The sequence below is a fragment of the Plectropomus leopardus genome, chromosome 18, assembly GCF_026936395.1.
Source record: "Plectropomus leopardus strain MGB_pleo_1.0 chromosome 18, ASM2693639v1, whole genome shotgun sequence".
Lineage (NCBI taxonomy): Eukaryota > Metazoa > Chordata > Actinopteri > Perciformes > Serranidae > Plectropomus > Plectropomus leopardus.
The window spans coordinates 9324282-9342883 of record NC_142193.1 but is presented as its reverse complement, the minus strand read 5'-3'; the positions used below and the strand labels follow the sequence as shown (position 1 = coordinate 9342883).

Genomic DNA, 18602 nt, shown 5'->3' with positions numbered 1-18602 from the left:
ATTATGCATTCTATTTTCGAACAGCAGCTGATTTCATATAGTGTTTAGTATTTTCTTAAAGTGTTTTTCCCACCCTATTTTAGTGATCACCAGGTCTCTTCTGTTGTGGAATTACTGTTATGCATACTCTTAATGTGATGGCCCACCAGCAGATGAAGACATGAAATGCAATGCTTTTCAATGTAAATAATATTTTCTTTCTGCAAATTAAGAAAAATTGCACATGTTCACTTTGTCAATCTCCATTGTCTGTCTATATAGATGATGTTGGCCAATACCAATATTTCATTTAAAGCCAATGCAGTATCTGCCAATACTGGCAGTGCCGAGATTATCCCTAATTATTATTAAGATATTGGATTCTTACATCTATGGGATTCGTTAATTTAATATTTTAGCTCTTCAGTTAATTTCGGCTCTTAAATTAATTTCTTTTAATGTGGAAACTGATCCTTGAGTTTATTACCATACGTTGAAAAACTTTTCAAAACTCCACTTCATAAACGCTGGCCCGACTCGTGCACGTTGTTTAATAAGTTCCAAACTTTCCGACAGCACGCGAAGGCAGCGTTACTAGCGTGCTAGCTTAGCATGCTGCTAGCACCGATAACTCGTCGTCCTTGTCCAAGAAACGACAAAGAACTTGGTCCGTGTTTACATTTATGATGGTATGATGACCTCTGGTCTAACACAGACTGAGAGAACATAGAGCTGAACAAATGGAGGTCAGTGAGCATGTTTTATCGGCGGGCAGAGCCGTGCTGGACATGGTGGAGCGGGAGTGGCAGCCTCTGTCTCCGGGCGAGCTGGAGCAGCGGCTGGACCAGGCGGTGGAGGAGCTCCTGGAGGCTGAGCTGTTAGCTAAACTTAAAGCTCAGCCTCCTCCGACTATATACGTGCAGTTACTGCAGAGTCAAGCTAATGTGCAGCCTCAGGTCGTACAGACCACAACATCCAGCAGTCCTCCGGAGGAAGAGACACCAGAGCCCCAAGAACCCCTGGGGACTGTGGACAGTGCTGCAGTCAAGGTAATTGGTCTGTCTTCAGTGATCTGATCTACTAACAAACCTGTTGCTGTTGTTAAAATAAGTTTATAATTTTGTCAAATCTGAGCTACAAACATTTTTCTTCCCTGATTGACTGGTGGGAAATACATGGCCCTCCCTCCACCATAAATAACCATATTTTACAGTTTCTGGCCATGATAAGTTGTATGATATTGGAGATTTTTAAAGAAAACATGCCTCTAATTTCTTTGATGTGTACAGTTTAATTGTTTCTTATTAACGTTCCTCTTTTCCATGTATTAAAAAACCTTAAACATAACACCTGAACAGTAATTATGGTATTTTACATTATTCTCATTAAAAAGAAAGAAAGAAAAGAAAACATGCCTTTCAGACCTTCTTGCAGGTGTTGTGGGTATTTAAAAATATACAAAATAAATCTGAATGTCCCTTAGCCAAATAAAAAAACATAACTCCCTCCCCCAGTTCTTAATAAAAAAAAATCATTCAAAGTGCCTCACATACACCTGCACGTATACAGTAAATAAACATAATGAATATAACAAAATGAAACTAACATTTTTATAATAATAATGACAATAATTATACATTTTGTTTATAGAGCGCTTTTTTCTTTTATCCCACTTGAGGCCAAAATTTAACATTTTCTGCCTTTGCCCCTTTTTTTTTATCAAGCTGCTCCTTGTTCTGAATAAATAATCCAACCGTGAAAGTAACTGATGTCTTTGAGATAAATATGATGGCTCCTCCATTTTTCTGCGTTCATGCTGGGCCCACATGTTCACACTCTTTATTGTAAGTAGGATGAATTAAGCACCAATTCTTGCCATTTTTAACAGCATTATGGTCACACTGTGATTCAGTTACAATCAATTTTACCAGAATTACCTGTAAAATCTACTGACTGACTGTTTTTTTCTCTCGTCAGTACATCGCAGACCTGCTTCAAAACTCCAAGTCTAGGGCTCGAATGGCGGGACGGGCTCGCTTGTCTCTGTCCCACACTGTCCTATTGTCCCTCACTCTGCTCTCTGAGCGCGTCAGCTACCGCTCCGTGTCCCGCCGCTTCCACCTGGAGAAAGGAAACATCCACAGGATCTTCTTCTCTTTCTGTGAGCGTGTCAACACACTGGAGGAGAGGCTCATCAGATGGCCAGTCGGTGGGTTGACTTAAATGTTGTTTGTGGGGTCGACCAATACTGATAACTAGTACTTAATGAGAACGATAATCAATATTTGGAACTGACATGCATTTACAATAACAATAATAAAATATTTCTGTTGAAAGTTAGAATTTGGAGTATAATAAACTCAACACAAACCTTTGTTTAAATGCCTTCAGAAAATGTTCAATCAAAATTGAAACTTGCAACATCATATTCAGCAAGTTCCCAGCAACTTTTTTTTATAAAGTCCCCTAAATATTCAAATAAAAACTGTAATTCCACACTTTTTCATTAATTAATTTTATCTGCTATCATTAAAATAAAACACTGATACAGATAATCAGCAAAATGCCTAGTACCAGCTCAAAAAATCAGCTAAGCCGATAATCTGTCGACCCCTTTTGGTGAGGTATGATAAGCGCAATGTTGTCAATGATCTAAGTGTAAAAAACAGGATTGAAAATGATAATGGTGGGGTTTTTCCTCTCTATTTTCCAGGCACAGAGGCTTTAGAGGCCCTTTTCCCACTTTGCAGTCCAGAGAAGGAGCAGGAGCGGCAGCCAGGTGTCCCTCGGGTCCTGGGAGTGTTGGGACACACCCGCATCCCTATCCGTCTGCCTATAGGGAAACACGATGTGGAGAGCACAGTGCCTGAGGTTAAGAGGATGAAGAAGGAGGCCCATCCCGACTCCTGGCTAAACCTGCAGCTCATATGCGACCGCAAGGGCCGTTTCCTAGACTGCAGAATCAGTAAAGGATCAGACGTGGACAGAGGCGTTGCTCTGAGGGACAAACTTAAACAGCATCTGGAGCTGTTGCCCTCTGACGCCTGCCTTGTTGCCAGATCCGGCTACCCGCTCACTGCACATATTTTAATTCCATACTCAGAAAGTCACGGACCAAGAGAGGAGCTCTTCAACAAGACGTTGGAGGAGCATTTTCATATTCTGGATCAGGCTGTTGCCAACCTGAGAGCCAGATTTCAAAGGCTTAGGTACCTCGATATTGGAAACTATGATCGCGCCAGAGCTGTCGTGCTGACTGCCTGTGTGTTGCACAATGTGTTTTTGGACTTGGGACAAGTGGTTCAAGGACATGTTGAGAAAGAGGAAGACATAACCCAAGAGGGGGAGGTAGATGATGAGGGCTTACAGAGACGTGATGCTATCTCAGATTTATTGTTTAAAAACGTTATCTCTGGTAGCACATGACGTAATAGTGACTTTTGGGAAACTTTCGTTCATAGATGCACATGAACAGTGTTCTTATATAAAGGTTTATTTTTACAGAATACTTGCTGTCAGAGACTGTCTGCGCTAATAATCTCACTACAAACATTAGAAAACAGGGATATGTTCGGTTTTAAAACATGAACTTTGTGTGAACCAACAGTTTTTGACAGTAAATCTTGGTAATCCATAGTTATGACTGTGGTTTAGCTAAATAGAGATGACAGATGATGATACTGAACAAAGAGTTTGCATTTTTCCAGAACAGTTCATCTTGTTTTACATTTTACAAATAAAAATAAAAATGCAATCACACAAAATACCCTGACTGTACATAGTAAAGCTGTTCATACTGCCTGATAATGTGTTTATTGTTAATACATTAATAGCGTGCGTGTGTTTGTGAATACTGTTACTGGATTAGGTTTGAAGTATTAGTCTGACTTCTCTTTGACAATGATAATAATCATTGCATGTCTGTTCACTAATGTAACTCGCATAAAAAAATAACATGCTCTACGCTTGCATAGGTTGTTGATGTTTGATATCAATAACTCGTACAGTGATGTTAGGCTGATTGTATTAATGTTATATGAGACTCATTTTTGTTTTTTACTCTCAAACATCAGCCAACTGTAATTCACTCTTCTCTTTTGCTATAGTGATAGTGAAGCGTGATCATTGGGGTATCAAGAGAAAAGGACAACTTTGAGGAGGCACGTACTCTGCTCGCAGTTTTAACAAAAGCTGGTTGGGGTATGAGATGTGTGTTTGTTTCGAAACTGCTATATTTGCTGTTTCAAACTCTACAGATTTCAGACTGGCCGAACTTTTCATAAAAGTCAGCAACAGTAAAAATGTTCCAACAAGACAAATCTAAAAATGTTTATAACAAAGAGACTCAAAACAGTTTTTCTCGTGCACTATCATTCAGATTTTTGGTAAGATCAAATGACACACATGGAAGTTCACGTCTCTTATGGCCTAATGTCCCTCCTTTGTCGTCTGTGTGCTGTTCTTCTGAGCCAGGCTGGAGATGGCCTGGGCCAGGTTGTTAATAGCTTCTATCTTCCTCTCCTCCAGGGCTTTCTGCTGGGCCCACATGTTCATCTTTCTCTCCTGCAGCTCCATGTACAGCTGCAGGACATCCTGTGGAGGCCGGGCGGTGCAGGGTGTAGCTGTCACAGGAGGTGTAGGGAGGATTGGGGTGAACCTCTTGCTGGCTATGGCCTTGCCCACTCTTGTCCCACTGAGCTTAGCCCTTCGTTGGGCTTCGATCTCCTCCCTGCTCTTACCCAGGACCTCGTGCATGGCCTTGAAGAACTCCCAGTGGACACTGGCCACCCCGAGCCTCTTGGCCCTCTCTGCGTTCTTCCTGTACGTGGCCAGCATGTTTCTCCACTTGAGGTCACACTCGTATGCTTTCACAGTGACATCAGTGACCTCTGACTCCCTAAGTTTGTCGTTCACTTTCTCTGCCACCATCTCCCACAGTTTCTTTTTTTTGCATACTGGCTGGTCAAAAGCCTGGTCCATTTCAAGTCTGGTGTTGACGAGGTGCCATGTAGCCTGCAGTGTCCATATAAATTCTAGTGAGGAAAAAAAGTGGGCCGTGTCATTGGTTGATAAATGATATGACCTTGCATTTAACTCCTCGCCTGTTTCTTTTAAAATAGCTATTAATTTTATTTGACACAGTTTGTCTGATTAAAACACCTACTTCAGGACGTATAATTCTCTATAATGCAGCTGACATTAATTCTCGTTGATGAAAGTGACATTATTTGAGTCACCGTTTATGACTATAATCAGAGACTGCGCACTCATCAGGCCCTCCTCGCTTCTTGCGATGACTGGATGAAACCTGTTTAACTTTAGGATGCGTGTACTGACCTGCTTTGGTTTTATCGGTGTCCACACTGGACACGACCGTCTCTTTTCCTTCCACTTCAGTACTTTGTATCACAATTGTCTCGATGACCTCCATAATGCCAAAACATTTACAATAACGGTCAAAGCTGTTCTTTTTAATAACTATGTGTTTATATCGTGGAATTTAACAACATCTCAGAGGCACCGATGCGTTTTCTCACATCGAGCAAAACGATGATTATAACAACGTCACTCAGCATTTTGGGGCGTGTAGTCCTTTTTAGTTGATGCAAAACGGCTTTTAAGTTGGTTGGTGTACCATCTGAACTACAATCCCTAAACGCTGCGAAGTCTTCAATTCAAGCCCATCTTTATCATTGTCACGGGGAATGTAGTTTTTTCAGGGAGGAATGGCAAAAGGGGATTTCAAAGACAGTGAAATTCGAACTACAAGTCCCAGTGTATATCTAACCGTCCCACCTCTTCACTCTCTGCTCCCTCCCTCGACCGCCCCTGTTTTGTTGTTTGGCTAAAGATGGCGTTAGCGGCTAACACAGGCGATTGCATTTTGTTTTACAAAAATTATTCGGCCAGTGGTGACAAAACATTGATCAAATAGAGCTTTAATCCGTCATTTGATGTTTAAAAATGTGTTGCATTGAGATAATACACGTCCATTGCGTAGTATAACGCTTGTTCGGCCTTCTCACGATGTAGGCCTGTTTTTTAGGGAGTGGACCGAAGCAGAAGGAACTCCAACTCCCATCGGCGAGTGCGGCGTCAGGTGGTACAACTTTTCCTTTTTTATGGTATCTGTAGTTTTCTGCTCTGACTGGACTGTTGTTCTTGTGGAAACTTTGCACAAATATAAACGTACATACTAACAGCAAAAATTCATCGGCTGAGTAAACAAGACAACAACTTAAAATGAAAGGACATGTTATTTAATTTCTCAATATTTCGCTGGAAGCGTCCAGTGAGGCACTGTGTGCATGCTATTTGTCTAAACTGAGAGGAAGTAAAATTAAGACAACTGATATTGGAGTCTGCCAGGCAGAGGAACCATGGCTGCATCACCCGTGCAAGGAGACTGGAAACAATCTCGAGCACCTTCCAGAGAAGGTCACCCATCATCACCAGATCAATCACTGACCTGGTGCTTGGCTCACCTCTCCAAAGCTGGATCAGGGGGTGAACATGACTCAGGCGGTGCGAGAGAAGGTGACAAGAGGTCCAGGATCTCTCAGTGGCGAGCCCTGGTTGCCATCAGGACGCAGCACATCAAGGGTGACAAGGCTGGCATTGCAAGATTCAGAACTCAAGGTGGTCTCCGGCCCCTGCTTGACCTGCTCAAACACCCAGAGTGCTCCAGGAAAACCCTGGACCTGGCTCTGAGCATCCTTGCAAACTGCTGCACTGAGCTGGAGACACGCATTGAGGTGAGATAATAAGAGACAATAGAGAAAACTTTGAACCTTCTGTTTATTAAATTACCCACTAAAACTCACTGCTCACATTTAAAATGTCTTCCACTACAGGTTCGCAAGCTTGATGGAATAAACATTGTAGGTAAGTGGTCGTTTACATTCTTACGTTGAATTTGATCTTAAAATGAAGACTTCTTTAAATGTTTGGTATCAATCAAATATTGATATTTTACAATTAATGGCATGTAATCTTGAAAAAAATATTAACTCTCTCAGTGGAGATCCTGAAGGAAAATATGGCCCTGGAGACTGTCCAGAACCGAGCAGCCCGGGCTTTGGGAAACTTGGCCATGGATCCAGAGAGCTCTGCACTCATCCACTCTGCTGGTAAGTCTTAAATGTAAAATGTGTCTCACTGCATCCTTTTTAGCTGCCAGTTTTCAGCATTTAAAATGAGATGCAGCTTGAATGCTACTGCACTGAAAATGATACTAGAAGCAGCAAAATAGTTTTATTTGTTATAATGTTGATTAGATTGGGATTGATTGTCTTGCAAGAATAATTGCCTGACTAATGAACAGATCAATTAATATTGAAGCTTCATCTTTACATCTTAACCATCAAAGGTGGTCCAAAACAAAAAAAAACAAAACTAAAAACTAAATTTGGCAGGACATTGTTACCATTCCTTGTTAGTGGAGAGAAGGAATGTAGAGTATATGCCGATACATGTGAAGAGGTCCAGATATGTTGTTGTCTCTTCATAACATGAATGTGCCCAAATTAATAGGAAATATCTTTTTTCATTCAAATATGCTTGCAGACACTCTGTGTATGATCTCTAACATGTTTTTGTCAAGATGTATTTTTTTGTCCTCATATTAAAAAAAAAAACACTTTTTTTTTTAACAGGTGGCGTTCCTCTCCTCCTCCTTTGTGTGTCTCTTTCTTCTGGACCTTCCTCCCCAACTGCTGCTCCACCCAAAGAGCCCTGTGCTAAACTGGAGTGCGCTCAGTCGGCAGCTCGGGCTCTCCTCTACCTCTCAGACACGCCCTCTAACCGCCTGTCGCTGCTCACCCAAGGGACGTTATCTTCCCTCGCCCCTCTCATTGCTCCTGAGTATCCCCAGGGGCTGAGGCGGGCGGCGCTCAGGACCCTCCACGAGCTCACCCGAGGCTGTGGTGTTGAATGCGCCAGGGAGGTGTCCCGTTCTGGAGTCCTCGCTCAACTCGGTGTCATGGTGTCGGGGGAATCTGGTAAACCTTTTGAGGAGCTGGCACTGAAAACCCTGGCCAACATGTGCTCCCAAGGCTGCCTGCGACCTCTTGTGGGGTCACTTGGGGTAATTCAGAAGTTCACAGAGGAGGTCAAGAGGGACCCACTGAAGTCGGGAGTCTTCCTCAAGGCGCTGTGCTTGTGCTGCAAGGAAGCCGTCAACAGGGCCAAGGTGAAGGAGAGTGGTGGGTTGGAAGTGCTAATCGGCTTTCTGGCTGCCCATCAGAGTCACCCCCTGTCCCGACTTGTCATCCTGGCCTGTGTGGACTTTGTTTTTGATGAATCGGCTATGGAGCAGCTGCAAGAATTAGGGTTGGTCCCTCTGCTTGTTGCACGACTGGTTGAGCTCACCAAAGGCGAGGAACAGTCTGTTGAGAAGATGGATGTCAGCCTCTCCTCCAGCATGTCTCCCACAGAGCTCCTGCCCTCGTCATGTTTTGACTCCTTTGACTTTCCTCCTCCTCCTGATGGATGCAGAAAGGAGGAAGCTGGCAAGGAGCAGGGTCTATGTTCATCAAGCTTTCTCAGTCTCAGGTATGGACAGTTAAACACACAGGTTAATCTGTATTTCCCATGAGTTTTATTTTATTTTCTGTTGTTTATCTTCTTGCTTATTACCCTCTCTTCAGGTCCTGGTTGGTGTCTGAGGGATTGATCTCTTCAGAGGGGGACCTACTGAATTCCTCTGGTGTTGAAGGGGAATGGGGGAGTCTTCAGATCCCACCGTCTTCATCCCCTCAGACCTCATCCCCAAATCCTGATTCCATTTTCTCCCTAAAAAATTCTTCCTCATCTAACCCTACTGCCTCTTCCACCTCTAAAAAAGCTGCTCAGCCTTCCCCTGTGTCCCCTTTGCCCCAGCTGTCACCTGCATGTAAAACCATCGATCCGGCTCCCTCCAGTCCTCTACCTTCCAGTGTGCTCACACCCCAAACCCAGCCCAGTTCTTCCACCATCTCCTCTCCCACTAAAACAGCCCAAACACCAGTCTCTCCGTCAAAGTTCTCATCCCCTCACAGAAGGAGGCAGCGTCCTCATTCAGCAGCTGGTTTGACTAAAGTAACTCTTGATACCCCTCCGTTTGTGCCCCGCACGATGGCCTACCATCACCCGTACCACCCTGAACCCTGGACCGCCGAGTCGCCCATCCTGCTGCTGCTTTCGCGCTTCTCTCACGCCACAGACCCGAGTGCTGCTCTGGTCAGCTCAGGTGTCATGTCTGGCTTGCTTTTCTACCTCACCCAGCACCAGGACCCCAGCAGCAGGTGCTTCCGTATGCTTTGCCGGCTGAGCTGCAACCCAAACTGTTTGCAGGCACTAATCCGAACCGGCTCGGTTGCGCTGATTCGTCACCATCTCTGTCAGAGAGGGGGAGGATTTGAGGGAGAGGAGAGGCAGACGGATCGAGTGAAAACAAAAGTTAAACAACTTGGTAAGATATATATATATATATACTGTATATAGTCTGCAGCACAGTAACTTCAGACCAGTTGTTCATTATAAAGAACTGGCATTTTATTAATCTTGTGATATTAGCTGAATTATGTATGTTATAATTTAGATCATTAAAGTTAACCTTTCTAACTAGGGTTGATGGGATCTTACTTTCTAGGTACTGATACCTCAACTCAGACAAAACTGCCAATCTGATGAGCTCTCTCTTTATTCTATTTGTATACCTGACTGTGTGGAAAAATTGAATAATTTTGATATAAAGAAACATACAGCCAGGGACAGCTGTGGCACTAAAAACTGACAAAACTCTGAATTTCACAATAACATTGAGAAAATAAATCTTATATATTTAATGCTGATCAGTCACATCTGGCCGATGTACGATATTCTTAAACTAACATACTGGATCGATACATCCTGACCTCTTAAATGAGTAATACTGAACTAGCTTTTATGTCATCAAGCACATTTTATTTTTGCTTTAACTGTTTCTGCAGGTTTTGCTCTTCTTAATAATCTGCGTGTCCAGTGTGAGTCTGGATTTGGCTCTGGAGTTGTTGCCCATGTGATGCTGTCAGGCTCTGAGTCCGACAAGATGAACTGTGCGCTGTCTCTGCCATTAATCAGCAGGTGAGCAGTAGATCTACAGTATATGAGTTCAGTCATCGTGATCTTAAAAGTTGTGTTTTTATTAGGCTGTTCTTTGAGGAATTCTGCTAAAAACAATAGATTAATGTCTTGATAAAATCATTATTTCCATTATTTCCAAGTTTTTACATACAATTTAGTGTATGGTTATGTATTTACCATGTGTTCGTTTAATGATTTTGTATTGACATACTCCATATACCATATATGAGCTTTACAAACCCTCCTTTTCTTCAACAGCAATAAGTCCCTGTTAAAGAAACTCCTCCTGGACAGCGGTGGACTGCACTTGGCCCTGCAGCCTCTTGGTTGCGATGACGATGATGTGGATGAAGAGCACCCCGCTGAATGTGGAAAGCTGCTTTCCGATTGGTTCAATTCACCACATTCAGGTTTGACTTCTCAGCTCCACTCACTGTTCTCCTCCCTTCTGATTGGATGCCTGTCTACTCTGACCAGTGGCATCAAAATGGAGCTTGACAAAAAACATCTAAATCCAGTAACAACACAGTCAGTCGACAAAATTGACAAAGTTTCACCCCCTCCCTCCAAAAGGCCTCGCCTGGCTGACACCTGTCCCTACGGAGTCTCGAACTTTGACCTGCTCTTGCTGCTTGATGACGGGACTCAGGTGCAAGCCAACAGAGGGGCTGTGGCCGGGGTGGAGGGGACAGACAGGGTGGGTTCTGAGTACTTTTGGGCTCTGTTGAGAGGCGGGTTTGGAGAAGCTCAGGGTAACGCAGAAGAAGCCATCCGCATTAAAGATGTCAGCACAGGTATGCTGCTACCAGTGCTACATTACCTGCATGGATGTCGCCTCACCAAGGACACAGAAATGACAAGAGAAAATGATGAAGGACAGAGTAGAGGAAAGTGTCAGATCTTGGACACACTGGTCTTTGAAGGACTGGGGATCTGCCCCAAAGACACAGAGGATCGCTCAGCAGAAGACTTTGCTTTCCAGAAAACAGCTTTAGGCGAGATGATGATTGGAGCATGCAGATTTTTGGTGACTGAGCTGCAGAGAGAGCTGGAAGATCTCTGTGTGTCTCTCCTCCTGTCCTGCTCCACTAAGCCTGCTCCCATAGTGGACAAGGCTGAAAAGGCTGCATCTAAAATGGACCAGGAATGCATTGAGTCTGCTGAGGAGAACCTGGCTAATCGAACATCAGAGTTAGAGTTGACTGGTTTTGAGGTGCACACAGAAGATTTACCAGGACAGACGAAGAAACCAAACAGCTCCCTGCAGCAGACAGACAGTAATAAAAGCTCTTTAGCTGGAACAACTCAAAAGGCCAGCAGAGGACTCAATACAATTTCAGACCATGAGACAATCAGAAGCGTCACTCCAGTTTCCAAATCAAGCTGTATATCAGTGGTGGACAAATCACTCGATCCAGAAGAGTTGAGGTTAAGACCAAAGAACTTGATGAAAAGTTCGGCACAGTGTCTGAAATCAGCAGCTCGGGACTCCATTTCCTCCTCAGCAACCCCATCAGAAGGTGGGCACCTGGCTGCTCTGCTCCCCCAGGTATACTGGTTTTCTCAGCGCTACAGCTACCCAACACTGGGTCGTGCCTGCCTGTCTCTGCTGCTTGGCTGCCAGGATGTTCCTCGGCCCTTCTTGTCCTCCTCGCTTGCTGGAGATTGCCTTCGTAGACTTGCCAGAGATGCGGACTGTACTGAGACTCTTAAACAGGATCTACTTAGTCTGGCCACAGTGGCTCTGAGCTGAACTAGTAAGGACATTTTGAGCTGAGTGGTTGGTAGCATGAATTCAGAGCACACAGATTAAGTGAAAGTCAACTTTAGCAAATGTCCAGAGTACGTGTGCAGGTTACAACAACAGCACGATTACCTGAAAAACCTGCTGTATGAATTTCTTGAGCACTAACGGAACTGACTTTTGATTTAATGTCATAAACTGGAAGCATAAACTTAAGTTTAGTTTTGATGTAATCGGATATGAACTGTAGCCGTCCCAGCATGACATAATGGTATTATAATTTACTTACATTTGTGTTGTGATTTTTTTTCAGAGAAGGTCAAAGACGGTGTCCGTAATGCATTTGATAAATGTCATTTAGCTGGAAGTACTGGAATTATCAGGGTTGGTCTCAAAGCCAGTTGTTTATTTTGTAAATAGAGAAAATATGGATTAGCAGATATACAGTGTATAGATTCCAACTGTCCCATATAAATTTATGCCACTGAATATATTGTTGGAACATCACTTTGTTTCTGGTTTCTTATAGCTGTAGTTTGGATATGCAGTAATCTCACAGAGTGGCTTCAAGGAATGTCAGTCAGTAGACTGTGTGTTACAGTGTACCAGTTTCTATAGGAATCCTCACCATATGATTTTCAGTACTGTCAAAAATACAGACACTTCTCTTTTATTAATTGAACTGATACAAAGATGCTCTTTTGAGGGGTTGTAATGTAGGGCACAGCATGTACCACCAGAGGTCAGTTTATATGGGTGGAAGGGGAGGCTGGGCTTACAAAGATGGCGACTGTGAGTAGTGGGGATACCATTTCAGAAGTAGTAAAAAGCCAGAAACGGCAGAGGTCCAGCGAACATGTTCTTATTGGGTGGCACCAAACTGTTTAATACATGATTTAAAAAAAAAATCATAAAATAACCATCATATGCTGTAATTCCCGCTCAAATGTCAGGGGCATGTGAAGGTATGAAATAATAGATACCACCCAAGCCTATCAGTCAGTTCAATTATTTCGATTACACAACATAGGGTGAAAAAGCTATTGGTTGAACTGCCACAAAATTTCAGAACATTCATGGTCTCGAGAGGAAGGATTGTGATGACTGGGGATCCCCAGGTGTAGCGGTGTGACTCATTGATGTGTTTTTAATAGTTTTTGGACAACAAAGGAGGCCTTCTTTTAATCTTTTTCAACCCGTATGTGCTGGATTTGAACCAACTTTGGCGTCCCCTGGTGTCAGTTTGTAAAAAGACACCATAAGATGAGATGTAAAAGCACTTTTCTCAAAGATTTTGACACAAGTTTTGAGTGTTGATTACATGAGCACCACTGAATGAAACAAAAGTAAAGGCAGTCATTGTAATACAGCACAAAGTGGTTTTATTCACATCGGGGTGCACCGCTCGATGTCGATGCTGCTTGGGCCCACAATCAGTATAATTAAGGCAGTACAGTTACACTGCAGACTGAAGTTTGGAGTAACCAGCAAAACATAGCCAAGAAATGTGACTGATCCTCTCAGTGATGGGAGTCTTCGAAGCCATCAGGCAGAGCATTGGTGTGAGAGTTGTGGAACAGAGAGTGGTTTCCATCTCCCCAGGGGAATTTCTGAAAGGACACATTGTAAGTAAAGCCAATACAAGGAAAATTATGGATATTTATGTCGTACAATTTCTTTATTTCTAATCCCGCTGAAAGAGTAGGAGAGGGTGCACAAGGTTCGAGACCATAAACTGTTTAACAGAAGTGGACGTATCCTCACTGATGTCACCTGTTGCTTTAGGGACTACCGTTTTGAAGCTGTGAGTCTGGCTTGTTTTATTGGCTACAGTCTATGTTTGAGACTAACCTTGGTGCGGATACGCAGGTGAGAGTATGGCACAAATTCTGGCTGTTCATGCGAGTGTGCCTTCCCCTTCATGTAGGCATTAGCTATGCAGACACCCACGCCAGGAACAGCCAACACAAATGTCAGTATCTTCCAGGTCCTTGCTGTGGAAAAACAACCAGTGAAATTATATGTCTGAAGTACTAAATAGGGTATAGAGATAATGAAAGAATAAGATTATAGCAGTTGTCTCTCTACAGAGCCTGATCAATGATAAAAAAAATAGTTCCTGATCATTTGCCAAGCAGCATGAGCGTGCAGGAACGCTGCCAGCTCTGCAGACATTTCAGTTATTGTTCAACAAACGCTCCAACTGTATGAGACTCAGAGGTGTGGATACATGCAGAAGCTCTGATTCTGGAGGCTTTGCTGCATTGTGGTTGTTTTTGGTTTGAGAGAGATGGTAAAAACACACTTACCTCCTCCTTCATGGCTCGATTGCGACGCAGCAGCAAGCACCCGACGCGCAGCTAAGGCAGACACAGACATCTGTTGAGGGGGAGAGGGAGAAAAGAAACAATTGAGAGACATTTGCAGCATTTTTTTTGTTACAGCAATGTTGAAGTAATGACAATAACTAAAGAAAACCTCTATACAGCCATTTAAACACCATACAGTTCTTGTATATTGTGTAATTTTGAGAATTAACAAGTAATCTGTCATATGGCCCTGTACAAACAAACACTTCAAAACAACAGGCAGTTGAGGCTTGGCCTATTAGTGCTGCTGTGTATTAAGAGTGGTGGTATGTAAAAATGAGCTGAAACACTTACTGTTCTTCAATCAGGCAGTATTCAATATGCTTTATTATCCTCTTGTTTTTCTGGTGAAGTTGTTGCTCGTTTTATATCCTCCTTCCTGATTGTATGTCCTTCAGGCTGTCCTGAGCTGAACTCAGTGTTTATCAGACTCCTCCCCATTTCAATGTGTTCATGCGCCAAGAAACTGAGTTTATATTTGGGCAAGTGCAAAGGCTGGCTGATATGTGACAGGGAGGAAGAGGATTGGGCAGGAGGTGTGTTGTTGGTCCTGCGCAGGACACTAAGTCTGCATTACAAAGACTAAAATAAGGGCTTATTAATCCTTATTAAAGGAGAAGGGTCTTCATAAACAATGTTAGGTTTCATTTCCAGTTTCAGTTGGAGAGCAATAACGAAAGCACCTGTGGCTCAGTTGTGGGTCAGAAAAATCTCCAGTTTATTGACACTATGAATGTATTAATCAGAATGTATTTATTAGAAGAGCATGTCTATTCTGAAATGAACTATTGAAGCCATGGAGGCCCATTTTTATTATATTGAGTATGAGAATGCTAATATTTATATATGTGTAAAAGTTATATTTTTAATTGCAAGGCTTTACAGGCACTGGCTCTTTCATATATCAGTTTTCACACATAACATCATATCAACGTCTATTAAAGTTAGAAAGTGTCTATTGGTATATTTATTTTAACACAAAAAAATATTCTTGGTTGGTCTGGCAAAAAATTAAAAAATATGCAATTATCACACGCATAATCAATGCAAGCATAGTGAGAAACTTAATGATAGTTTGAGCAGCCCTTTTTTTTCTTTTTTTAAAGCAGCTTGTACCAGTACACAGCTGCCCACCGAGCCACAATGACTGTCAATTATGTGCACATTTGTTCACTTAGGTGTGAATAAACAGCACAAATAAAATCTAAAAATAAATATATATAGATAAAGAGTTTAAGGTACATTGGCTTGCATTTTGCAGTTCAGTGGGAGCAGGAAAAGCTTGCAAGCATACAAACTTAAATCATTTGTTTATGTTGAGATAGACTGTCCACCAGATGGGGTAGTGTTGCTACAGAACCTGTCCTTAAATGCTCCTTCAGACGTCATAGGTCATTTGTGCTAATGTTACACAGGCTCACCTCTGCAGTACGGTTCCCCCTTTTTGTTTAGACTGCTGATATGACCCTGTATAACCCCTAAAATAGAAATTGGGCCTTACGTTTGGATTTTAGTCGATTTACCTGCACAGTCTGCATTTTGAGTAGATTTTAATTTGAAAGAGCAAAGTCAGTTTTACAGCTTTAAAAGGTCAATCAAATTTATTAACACATAAAATGCTAAATTTGTGGTTTTCATACTATTTTCATCCTAATACCTAAAGAGTACATTTACTCATATACTGTAATTAAGTATCATTATTTAATATGTTTATTTTACTTCAGTATTGCTTTTCTATGTTTTTTTCTACTTCTCTCTATATTTCGGTAGGAAATATTGTACTTTTACTCCACCACATTTATCTGACTAATTTAGCTATTAGTTACTTTTTACTTTCGAAACCTATGATATGCTTTTATAATATGTCATATATAATATATTACATTTTAAATTCAGGACTTTTACTTGTAAAGGACATGAGTGAATTATGAGAAATGGGCCTCTGGGGGCAGATATGCAAAAGGCCCCAGCACCTCTCCCACACATGAGCAAAAAAACACAGATTTTTTGGTGGTTTGCCTTCTTGTTTTTTTCTGTTTGCTTTGTTTTGGTTTTTTTTTGTTGTTGTTGTCATTTTGCATGTTGTTATGCATGTTTCTGTGTTTTTGTCTCTGTAGTCATTTAGTCAATGTGTGTCTCCGTGGTTGTTTTGCCTCTTTTTGTTATTTTGTTTCCCCTCTTTGTTGTTTTCCCCTCTTTGTTGTTGCTTTGCATCTTTTTACAGTTCATTTGCATCTTTTTGTGATCATTTTTTTTTTTTAAACTTTCTTTTTATTGATTTTTTCCAATTTTTTGTGATCATTTTGATTATTTTTAAGGTCATTATGTCTTAATATGAGTGGAATTTTGAAAGCGAAAGCCAGGGGGTCCCTTAACACTTTGGGCCCTATGGCCTGTGCCTGGTAGGCCCATTAAGAAATCCATCCATGGCAATGAAAAATATTTAGAATGAAGTATTTCTACTTAAAAGAGGGAAGAAAGAGCCTTTTAGAGTTTTAATTCTTGATTTTCAGGATATTAGTAAAGCCTTTGTCATCTCTGTGTGGGCAGCTTCAGGCTGCAGTGCAAACAGCAGCCAGAGCCAGCAGTGATGTCAGCCAGTCATGCAAGCAACCAGTCATGCAAGCAGCCAGTCTGAACGTTTCGCACTTGTGTTATTGTGGGCAGAGGTTAAATACCATCTCAGTTTGAAGAATCTGTGCACAGGCATGTCCTGGCAGGTAGACACACAGAGGTTTGCATGTGCTGCAGGTGTGCTGCAGGAATTGGGAGAAGTCAAAACTCCTTCCATACTGCAGACATGTTATTAGGATCATGGCTCCATTGCCTACATTGACATGCATACCCTATATGCAGTGTGCCCTAACTTTAAAATGTATCTGTGGGCAAGTATTCAATTAGAAATATTAAATTAGATGTATGGAATATACTATAGAAGTTTCCAAGGCCAGTTAAGTCTATGTAATACTACTTCTTTTTATGTTAGCCATGTTGGCAATGTACATACAGGGGTGATTATCAGACAATGGGCTCCTGGGCACAGTAGGAATAGGGCCCCCATATCCCCTACAAAGGAGCAAGATACACACACTGTATAGTTGTCTAGCCTCTTTTCATAGTTTTGCATCTCTGTATTCCTATGCAACTCTCTTTTGTTCTTGTTTTTTTTCTATTTGAAATAACTTTTTTGCCTCTATAACATAATTTAGTGTACTTCTTCGTGGTTGTTTTGCACCTTTTTGTAGTTATTTTGTGACACTTTGCAGTTCTTTTGTATCTCTATGTGGTCATTTTTAATCTCCTCCTGGTTAGTGTGTGTATATTTGAGTGACATTTTGCAGCTGATTGCACGGAGGCCCCCCTTACACTTCTGGCCCCTTGACCTGTGCCTGGAAAGGCCCGTTCAGTAATCCTTCTATGTAAGGATGACAATGTTGGTCTGTCAGTTTGTCCACCACTTACATCCCACTTTCACTTTCATTTGCACAGTTATTCAAGGCTTTTTTTGTTGCCAGGATGATGAGCAACCACATACAGAATGAATTAGTTCAACAGGTTTCCTACCTGACCCTGATGAAGTAAAACATTTCCATCAGTGGGTGTGGAGTTTCTACACGCACAGCAGCTGGAGGAAGCTGTGTAGACTCAACAACATGCACAGGACGGACACAGACACATAATGATGTGTAAATAAAAAAATATATATTTTCCTAAAGTATAACAGATTATTTTTCCTGACTGTATCCTCTTAGAATTAGCGTGATACCACTTTAAATTACAGCATGAAGGATTTAGTTGTCCTTAAGTGCGCATAAACTGTATTATGTAAATAAAAAAGGATGTGTAAACTGAGTTCAGATGAGTTAACCGTCCATCCCTCAGCACCCACACAACCCCTGTCTGTGTATATTCCTGCCAAGAGAAAGAAAACTCTGGATTATGTGCAAGGCAGTAAGTGTGTGTGATGTTGGACAGAGGTGAAAGCGGCCGGTTGTAACAGTCTGTCCCATCTTTGCCTTGTGAATCTGGGTGTCTCTCGCTTTTCTGGGCACTTAGCTGCCATATTCCTGTGTTAACTTCAGAGTAGCTCAGATCTAAGCTCTTTATTGAACCTTTTTTGGATGGAGACCTGTCTCTGCTCTTCATGAGGCACATTCTGGATGATTGATGAAGTTTAAAAAAAACAAATCAGACATAAAGAATATTTGATTGCTGAGATTTTGTTTTTATAATCCACAACTGTGATGATTCTCAACCATGGCTTGTGGTAGCTGTGGTGAAGTCCCTCTTTATTTTAGACTCCTTGATCAAGTAAATTTGTGGCTGTTATGTCATCAAAACCAAAATGTTTTCTCTTTTGGGTTTAGTCCCTTACTCTGAGGACAAAAACTGCACGGCCAGACACA

At 41.9% G+C, this 18602-nt stretch overlaps 4 protein-coding genes across 4 annotated transcripts; 2 read left to right on the top strand and 2 right to left on the bottom strand.

Annotated features, from left to right (window-relative positions):
* The first annotated feature begins 40 nt into the window (after positions 1–40).
* Positions 41–3745, top strand: LOC121956743 (putative nuclease HARBI1). Its single transcript, XM_042505115.2, has 3 exons — positions 41–1028; positions 1957–2188; positions 2693–3745. The coding sequence occupies exons 1-3, from the start codon at positions 720–722 to the stop codon at positions 3403–3405; spliced, it is 1254 nt and encodes a 417-aa protein (XP_042361049.1). The 5' UTR covers positions 41–719; the 3' UTR covers positions 3406–3745.
* Positions 3746–4041: 296 nt separating this feature from the next.
* Positions 4042–5552, bottom strand: LOC121956744 (uncharacterized). The gene is made up of 2 exons (XM_042505116.2): positions 5317–5552; positions 4042–5012 (listed from the first exon to the last, which is right to left on the bottom strand). Exons 1-2 carry the CDS (start codon positions 5408–5410, stop codon positions 4408–4410), a joined length of 699 nt encoding a protein of 232 aa, XP_042361050.1. The 5' UTR covers positions 5411–5552; the 3' UTR covers positions 4042–4407.
* Positions 5553–5708: 156 nt separating this feature from the next.
* On the top strand, positions 5709–12334 carry armc5 (armadillo repeat containing 5). The gene is made up of 8 exons (XM_042505095.2): positions 5709–6079; positions 6349–6734; positions 6834–6864; positions 6999–7109; positions 7635–8532; positions 8628–9430; positions 9951–10083; positions 10342–12334. Exons 2-8 carry the CDS (start codon positions 6360–6362, stop codon positions 11834–11836), a joined length of 3846 nt encoding a protein of 1281 aa, XP_042361029.2. The 5' UTR covers positions 5709–6079; positions 6349–6359; the 3' UTR covers positions 11837–12334.
* An 858-nt stretch (positions 12335–13192) lies between these two features.
* Positions 13193–14651, bottom strand: cox6a2 (cytochrome c oxidase subunit 6A2). Its single transcript, XM_042505096.2, has 4 exons — positions 14491–14651; positions 14137–14206; positions 13679–13821; positions 13193–13437 (listed from the first exon to the last, which is right to left on the bottom strand). The coding sequence occupies exons 2-4, from the start codon at positions 14204–14206 to the stop codon at positions 13348–13350; spliced, it is 303 nt and encodes a 100-aa protein (XP_042361030.1). The 5' UTR covers positions 14491–14651; the 3' UTR covers positions 13193–13347.
* Positions 14652–18602: the final 3951 nt, after the last annotated feature.